The sequence below is a fragment of the Haliotis rufescens genome, unplaced genomic scaffold, assembly GCF_023055435.1.
Source record: "Haliotis rufescens isolate VD_foot unplaced genomic scaffold, xgHalRufe1.0.p SCAF_15, whole genome shotgun sequence".
Classification (NCBI taxonomy): Eukaryota; Metazoa; Mollusca; class Gastropoda; order Lepetellida; family Haliotidae; genus Haliotis; species Haliotis rufescens.
In genome coordinates, this window is record NW_025963835.1 from 7,633,398 (window position 1) to 7,643,081 (window position 9,684).

The following is a 9,684-nucleotide window of genomic DNA, read 5'->3' on the forward strand; positions in this document are numbered from 1 at the left end:
TAGGACATTACAAACTTTGGGATTACCTGTCGTGATCACCTGGCGCATGCCTCAACCACACCGTGTTAGTAGGACATTACAAACTTTGGGATTACCTGTCGTGATCACCTGGCGCATGCCTCAACCACACCGTGTTAGTAGGACATTACAAACTTGGGGCATTTGCTTGACATTGATAGCCACAAAATATTATTGAACATCAAACAATCAATCTGACAGTGTACAGAAATATAATGCTACGATATCCATACACATGAGGATTGTTAAACTATGGTTTCTCATTAAATGAGAATGATTCATTGAATGATTTGCTGAACATCTCATGATTGGAACGTGTTAAACGGGTTACATTTGAATTCAAAACAATCTTTTAAAAAAAATACACAATATAGACATATAATGTTTTGTCAGCATCTGACATACTAAACTCTCACACTTCGATACGAAGTTTGAAAGTGTACAACGAGCTAACGGTTCTCTTGCAATTTTGGTCCATATGGCACTGTCGTCATGACTACCTGGCGCTGTCCACGTGTACTGTCATCTAGCTGGTGCAGCCCCAGCCGCCACAGTCGTTGGTAGTCGGGGAGGTTCGCTTCTTGGTGCACGTGCAACCCACGTGATGAGTCTTCAAGATTGGCTTGTACTTGTAGAATCCATCTTGGCACCCTATCTCCTGCAGGACCCGGATGTTGGTGGACACTCGGGAACACTCGTTGACGTCGTTGCCGACACATGCCGGGCACTTGCAGACAGCCTGTGGGATGACAGATGGGAAGTGACCGGCAGGGAGCTCCGTTATGTTGTACCACCAGGGGCAGATGGAGCGGGAGAAGACTGGGGCGCTGGGGTCATCACTCACAGAAGATGGACACGACCTGTTTGCTACCTGGCTGTCTGACACCTGGTGGTAGTTCAGCTCTGTGGGCAGGTGGGAAATGTTCCCGGCCAGCTCAGACATTTGAAGATACAAGGAAGCATTGAGGTGCTGGTTGAGGCTCTCAAAAAGGAGGCTGAGGTTGGCTGGAGGTTGGCAGTTCTCGACTTGTCTTCTTTCTCTAGCGTTGACGTTCATCTGTGGCAGGCACCAAGCAGCGACTGCAGCACACAGGAGCACGGGTAGGCGCAGAAGGAACATCGTTACCGTTTGGATATAAAATCACAGAACTGTGGATTTCTAGGCAATTGTGAACAAACAAACAACACTTGCCTCGTCTAATACAACACTGACTACCATACCACTTATATACATCCATTTTGGGGCTTTTCAAAAGAATATTTTGTGACAAAGCGTTCAGGCAGGAAGCAAAAGCGGTAGCGAGATATACCAGTGATCCTCTACCTGCAGTGACCAGTGTATAGCGCTTCCTGTTTAAGCATTAGAGTATCCCTATTAGTGTGAGTTTTCATTTACTGTAATCCAAAATGTCTAGTTCATGTCAATACTAATGGTGTTTCTTTAAGTTATTCTGTTCAATGTATTTACTGAATTTTATTGAAGTTATAGCATGCATTAGCAGCACCCAGTTGATTTATTTTATCAGTTATGAATGTATTTCTGTTTGTTGGTATCATATTTGACACATTTTTCAATAACATATCAATGAAAATCATAAACTTATTTACGATTTCTAGACTTTTAAAACCTTTAATGTATTGTATATTGTATTATATATCCTGTCTGGGAGACGATCGGTATATAACAGATGAAGTCATAAGAGTGTGACAAGATGTCACATGTCGGCCAGAGCTGCGCAAGTTGTGTTTCATGTCTGTTGACAATATACATCCGTGTAGGGTTCTGCATGCACGTAACCTCCGCAGATCCTTGTTTTCTTTCGGGCCTCCATATATCACTTTATTCCAAATATTCTAAATTCAGTAACTGTATATGTTAAGTTGGCTTGGCGGTGTCGCCAAACTTGGACATAGCGTTGTTCAAGTTACTCAGTTCTGTGTCGCACCTATATCCCTCCTTGACTCTGCTTATTAGACCACAAGAGGGAAATTGATGCATTGACGATATAAAATTCCAGGCTTGAGTTACTTGGTCAGAGATGATAAGTTAAGAAAGAGTTTATTAGGGGGGTTATTGATGAAACTGAGAGTCCAGCTGTGTAAGAGAAAAGTACTTTCATCCTCGGTAATGTAGGTGAATCGACAAACCGATTGGCTGATATAAGGGTTACCCACATAAGCAGCTACATTAAACACGGAAGGCAGTTCGGCACGAATGTATTGTAATTAATACATGTTTAAGAGAAACATGCCAAAACTACCGTGTAGTTTTATTGCCTTGCATTTCCCAGTAACGCCTAGATCTTGAACTACAGTGGGCCTGACATGACTTTGTGACGTGGGCATCTGTGGGTTGAAGCTTAAAGTTGTCGTGACAATTATTAAATCAGAACAATTTTAAAACGTACATCGCTCGAAGAGATTCTATATTTGATCTACCTCATTGAATGGAATGAGACAAAGATGTTGTTTGTTTATTTATTTCAACCAATAACAACCCACTCTGTAGCATTTTGGCATTTTGGTCACTGATGCGTCAACTTTGGAAATGAGGTGCTATATAAATGTATAAACTTGATGTTATGTACAATATAGGTATAAACTTGAAGTTTATAATGTATAAACATAATGTTATATACAATACACGTACAAACTTGATGTTTTATACAGGTATAAACGTGGTGTTATATACGATATAAACATGATACTATACACAGTACAGGAATAACATGATGTTACATACCGGTAAAACCTGGATGATATGTACAATATCGGTATAAACTTCGTGTAATATAGAGGTATAAACTTGACCATATAAAATACAGGTATAAGAGCCAGGAGATAACACCCTGATGTTTTTCATCCTCATTTTTGTCACGAGATATTTACAGGATGATAGTAGTAGGGTTAGATTTCCTTTCCATCATTGTTCTAATATATATTTGTTTAAGTTTGTACAAACTGTAAACAATGAGCCTGAGAGTGACCTGAACGTATCTAAACAATCTAGTTTCTGTAATTGACCCATCTCAACCCCGCCCCTACCAACAACATAATAATAACAATGATTATTAACCCTCAGAAACCCTTAATTTGACTTGACTAAACCCTTGTTATTTGTACAAACTAGGCGTTCGGCTTTAAACTAAAACACGTTAGCATCCATTGATGAAGGTGAGACTTTTGTCCAGGTGAAAAACAGCAATGACGATAAAAAACGTGCGTTGTTAAAATATATCTAGATGGATGTCTACCACAATCGAATCTTTCTCAAAGCTGATTATTTGAAATTAAAAGAAGACGGAAGATCGTTTCAGAAACTCGGGGCATTTCGAAGACATTTAGACATTTCCCAGAATTCTCTCATATATTAACTCCACTCAAAACCACTGTTCCTGTTTCTGCGATAATTCCCCCATCTTGGCGTTCAAAAGGTGTTATAGACACTTGCTGAGATGACGGAACATAGCTACCCTAATAACGCCATTCTTCTCATGGGGATTTCATGTTTACTTTACTTTATTTTCAGAGCTAGTAGGCCACGGGCCTTTTTGTACAGACGAAATACAATTAAGGTGCAAACAGTATAAGATATAATAAACATTTCTTTGTTTTTTAACAAAAGCAGTTTTAACATAATTGCACATTATACATGTTGGAGTATTTGTGATCTTACAGCATTGGCATAAAACAAGTACTTTGCTGTATTCATATTGATAATAGGGTCTTGCGACGACAGCAGTGTACTTCAGAATATTTGGAAAGATGTAAAATTTAGATTTTATGTAACTTTGCCTAAGATGGCTATAAGCTGGACAAATTAACAAAAAGTGATATCCATTTTCGATATGGTTTACAAACTTTACATTTTCTAAATTCACGAAAAATATTATAATGTCGTCCACGTTCAATTTCTAAATTGTGAGAACTAAGCCGAAAACGAGTCAATGTTGTTCTGAATGTATTTACTGTAATACTACTCAAATAGTTCTCACATAAAATGGATGTTTCAAACTGTGCATAATAAGCCATTTTGTGGCTTTCAGATAAATCACTATGCCAAACCTGAGAAAAGTTTTCTTTTAACCGTTGATGTAACATATTTAAAAATACGGTTTTATTACCACATGCTTGAAAGAACCAGACATCACCAAATCCTAATCTAAAAATAACAGTTTTAAGTTTCGTTACCCAATTTACGTGGCCTTGTTCATCGTACAAGCGCAACATATTGTAACATTTTTTAGGTAAGCGGGATGCCTGCATATTTAAAAGAGACAGCCAATATTTGACACATTTCAAGACAGCGAGCGACCGGATACCACACTCGCCTAACAACCCATAATTTGAAGTTGATAACTTTACATTTAAAGACGCTTACAGGCATACAATTGAACTTTTTCTGGTGGTTCTATGCCATTGAACCCCCAAATTTCGGCCGCGTATAAAAGTATTGGTGTTATCTTTGCATCAAATAATTTGAAGTAAAAGTGATGCGAGTATGGTTGTAAGGAATGTATAATACTTAAAAGGATCATGAACACCTTTCTTGCCTGAATTGCATGTTACTTAAAGCTTTCGACCACAGTAATCTATTGCTAGACTACAAACCAAGATAACTGTATCCAGTAACTACTTCAACATCATTTCCGTCATAATACCATTTTTCATAACGTGATAAACCTCCCCCAATTTTAAAAACAACTATTTTTGTTTTCGATAAATTCACATTTCCCATTTACAACAGTAATCATGCAAGATATTTAACTTCATTTGTAATTTGTTGACAGTATTGCCAAACACAATAAGATCATCCTCAAATAGAAGTAGAAAAATATGAATACATACCGGATGTAACTGAACACCAAAACGACAATTTTGTTCCATTTCTGTAACCAATTCATTTATAAAGAACTGAATCAAAATACCCATGAAGCAATCAAACGTACCAGATACTCTGTTGTTTGAACGAACACAAGCTTTTACATTACTGTAGATGGATTGTAACTTTTTACCCATTTTAGAACTCAAACCATGTTTGTACAATAGCTTCCATAGAAGATGACGCTGAATGGAGTCGAATGCTTTAGACAAATCAATAAATGCTACATAAAATTTACCACCTTTACGTGAAAGATAACGCTGAATGACAGAATTTAACACAAAACAGTTATCAATAGTTGAATAACCCTTTCGAAACCCCGACTGACATTCAGATATTTTGTCAAGTGTTGCATCCCAATACACCAGTCTTCTGTTTAAAATAGATGTAAAAACTTTACTGAGGATACTCAGGGGGCTTATAGCTCTATAGTTATCAGGAACAGAGGCGTCCCCTTTCTTATGTAGTGGGATAATTACCCCAGTTGCCCAACATTCGGGAAAAACACCGTTTTGATGAATGCTGTTAAATATGATTTCTAAATAAGGTATTATAACAGCGGACGAATATTTTAGATATTCACTAAGAATGTCGTCAAGATCAGCTGTTTTATTACTTTTCAGGGCTCTGATACTATCATAAAGTTCGGATCTGGTGATTGGAGAATCTAATATGTCAAGTGTTATTTCTTGCACATATGTCACTATGTCCTCCACCTCACTAAGATCATCCTGAATACCTATCTGTTCGGAATACAGCGACGAGAAATATTTCATGTTAGCATTATAGGCCTCCGTCAACCTATGATGGTCGTAAGAGGAGTCGTAATGGATCGAGCTGGAATATTGCTGAGTGGGCCATGCCACCAACCGTCACTTTACGGATAAGAGCGAATAAATTGTCACGCCACTACCCTTATTCTGACATCCCATAAATGGTGTTTGCCATTATATCATGATTAATTAAGTCTTTCTTGCATGCAACTGCGTGGAGTTTCGATGTGTTACGATATATATGCCAGGGCACAGAGGATGAGTAACATTATGAAAGTGGAATGTTTTTTATCAATATGGCAAAACATAGAAATAATATCCCAACCCAAACTTACAAAATTACGAGAAACGATGTTTCAGTGGTAGGTTACTCTCCAAAGCCTAAGACACGGATACAGTGACCCGGTCGTCTAATCGTGGGTTCAAGATTCGCACTGATTATGATCCTAGATCAGTCAGCATTATGTCCGTGCTCGTGGGTTTCATCATTGTTGTAAACCCTACACATTTCTCCCACAATATCCGACACAACTGAAATAAATGTCGTTCAGCGCCGAATCCAGACAATATTTCAATGCAGAGCCGTAGCCCGCCTGGATTTTTTATACAAAACAGTTTTCCTTGTGAAAGTTAACTTGAATAAGAAATGCCTAATCATATTTGCTCCCCCCTGTCAAAAAAGGTTAACTACGGCCTTGCAATGCCATTTTATTTTGGATGCGTGTTGCTCAATGATTGGCAAGCATCACTGATAAAACCCAGGGTTACAAGCAGCACAAAACTGTTCCCACAAACAGGGTTACAGGCAGCACAACACAGTTCTCAAATCCCAGAGTAACACGTAGCACAGCACTGTCCTCACATCCCAGGTTACAAGCAGCACAACACTATTCTCACAACCAAGAGTTACAGGCAGCACAACACTATTCTCCATAACCAAGGGTTACAAGAAGCACAACACTGTTCTTACATCCCAGGGTTACAAGTAGGACAACACTATTCTCACAACCAAATGTTACAAGCAGCACAACACTGTTCTCACAACCCAGGGTGACAAGAAGCACAACACTGTTCTAACAACTAAGGGTTACAGGCAGCACGATACTGTTCTCACAACCCATGTTACAAGCAGCACAACACTGTTTTCACAACCCATGTTACAAGAAGCACAACACTGTTCTCACAACTAAGGGTTACAGGCAGCACGATACTGTTCTCACAACCCATGTTACAAGCAGCACAACACTGTTCTCACAACCATGGGTTACAAGAAGCACAACACTGTTCTCACAACTAAGGGTTACAGGCAGCACGATACTGTTCTCACAACCCATGTTACAAGCAGCACAACACTGTTTTCACAACCCATGTTACAAGAAGCACAACACTGTTCTCACAACTAAGGGTTACAGGCAGCACGATACTGTTCTCACAACCCATGTTACAAGCAGCACAACACTGTTCTCACAACCATGGGTTACAAGAAGCACAACACTGTTCTCACAACTAAGGGTTACAGGCATCACAATACTGTTCTCACAACCCATGTTACAGGCAGCACAACACTGTTCTCACAACTAAGGATTACAGGCTTACTACTTAGGACGTTGTCTGGAGATTAGATATTTTTCAGCTGCAGCAGAAAAATCAGATATTTTTTTATCAAAACTTCGCGCCTGAATAATTTTTCTAAAGAAAAAAACATTGCAACAATAATATTTCTGCACCACAGATTTTTTTTAAAGCATAATTTTTTTTATGTAGTACGTAATACCCAGACCACACATAGAAGTATATAGATATACTATAATAGCATATAGCCACCATGCACTACCCAACATCTCATTCGGAGAGTGTACAGTTACGCATTGTTCTGACGTGTAACACCACCAAGGAACGTTCGTCACGCGCCCGGATAGTCGACACAATACGTTGCTAGTCACAACGCCCACACTTCCTTTCTAATCATGTTTGATAATGTCGACCTACGGTATTAAAACTGGCCTCTTAATACTAATCTGTGATGTGGAAGGAAGTATGAATACACAAAGCCAACAGTATTCGTCAGGCGTGGTGCGTGTCCACGGTGTAACGTCACCACACTCTGACATACCAACAATTTGGAAATATGTCCCTTTTGAAACTTTGAACTGAAACTTGACATAACAATGATCATTAGCAAATATTGTTTAATGCTTCTGCTAAGATGCGTGGCAGATGTGTTTCACTCTAAAATTCAGAAGAGCAAATAATAGATGAACACTTGTAACGTGAAGAAGGAAAAAGTAAGGTTTATCGAGCGTAAGAGCATAGTCTGTAACAAAGATGGTTATCTGTACAGGGAAAACAAAAGATTACTGAAATATTGCATTTAGTCCATAACTTGTAGAAATTCATATATACAGCGACATCATCACATACAACGACATCATCACTAATAGAGTACCATTCCAATAGTTATTTTGTTATTATCTAAGCTTGAATAAACAAAATGGTCTGGTCACAATAGGCCCCATGCTTGTGGTAAGAGCCGACTATGACGTGACTCAGGTGTTCAGACTCTAGGAACTAGCTGGCTGTATGTCCTCCTACCCCGACGGCGGGGGTGGAACGTTCACCATGTTGTCAACCACTGGATATCTTCAGGCCGATGGGATATATTTAGACAATTACAGCGGCGTAAAACATCAATAAAACATCTTTAAGAACAAGATTCTGGTACACATATAATATAATATGAAGGATTCATTATTAAACATCAATCTTTCTGTCTTCATAGTATTCAGATTTTTAGGTCCAGACTCGATTATTTGAAGACCGCCGTCATACAGCTGGAATATTGTTGAGTGCTGTGTTAAACAACAAACAAACAAACAAATAATATAATTCAAGTTTGACATGTCCTTAATGGTGAATCCATTATCGTCACGATATGGCTGTAATATTGCCGATGTGACGTTAGTAACTCACTCACTCACTGATTCCACAAGGATCTCCATGTATGCACAATAAAATCCAAAATCATTCTGTGGTTTACAACATAACATAACTAGTGATCTATTCAGTTATCTAACAACATGTTGACGGTTCAGGCTGTCTTGAAATTGTGCAATAATTGTCTCTTACTTTTGCAAGTAAGTGGTTTGATTTGCATACTTCAGACAAAATAACTGCAGCAAATTATAATTTTTAATACTTGTTTACTTGTCCATAAACCTTTCGTTTGATAAATTCATGCCGTGTCTCGAAAAAACTTGATAATTCTTTTGAAGATTTTATAAAGCTAGAAGGATTGTAAAATTCTTTATACTTTTGGTTGTTAGCCATTGAAACATCAGTAAATCATGATCCCTAACAAAATATAAATGCAGATGACACAAAGAGACCAACTGGGTGATACTTCATTCATATTAAATACTTCAACAATTTAATGCGTTCCGGTCAATAAAACGCCGATGGCGTTCCCATTGTTCTTGTCAGAGATTATACAGGTGATTAGACTCTGATACATGTGGCTCCACGCGACGATACTTCCTTTCTAAAATCAAAAACTTGTATGGTGCTTACACGCAATGGTGGCGTGCGTAATATGAAAAGGCTCTATTTCCAAACAGGATTTCTATTCATGACTAAAGTCCAAAGGCGGAAGGTAAACAATACGTCAATGAGTTGTCCAGCTAGCAAGTAGCTCAAGTAAACCATCATTAATATTAATAACAACTAACGTTCTATTCCTATTTTTATATTTGGTGTAAAAATGATAGATCACAGTAACAGGAACATTTCGCTATAATGGAAAACACTACAGGTAGAGTTAACCCCATTGGACAATCCATGGAATACCGCTTTGTCCTTCCTCTCTGTCACGAAATATTCTTTCGAAAAGCCCCAAAATGGATGTATATAAGTGGTATGGTAGTCAGTGTTGTATTAGACGAGGCAAGTGTTGTTTGTTTGTTCACAATTGCCTAGAAATCCACAGTTCTGTGATTTTATATCCAAACGGTAACG

The 9,684-nt window shown here is 38.4% G+C and overlaps 1 protein-coding gene across 1 annotated transcript; it reads right to left on the reverse strand.

Annotated features, from left to right (window-relative positions):
* Positions 1–544: 544 nt before the first annotated feature.
* On the reverse strand, positions 545–1,200 carry LOC124119279 (interleukin 17-like protein). Its single transcript, XM_046481739.2, has one exon. The coding sequence runs from the start codon at positions 1,136–1,138 to the stop codon at positions 545–547; it is 594 nt and encodes a 197-aa protein (XP_046337695.2). The 5' UTR covers positions 1,139–1,200.
* Positions 1,201–9,684: the final 8,484 nt, after the last annotated feature.

Excerpts from the sequence above, each read along its gene's own strand:
- LOC124119279 (XM_046481739.2), bottom strand. The coding sequence starts at position 1,138 with ATGTTCCTTCTGCGCCTACCCGTGCTCCTGTGTGCTGCAGTCGCTGCT.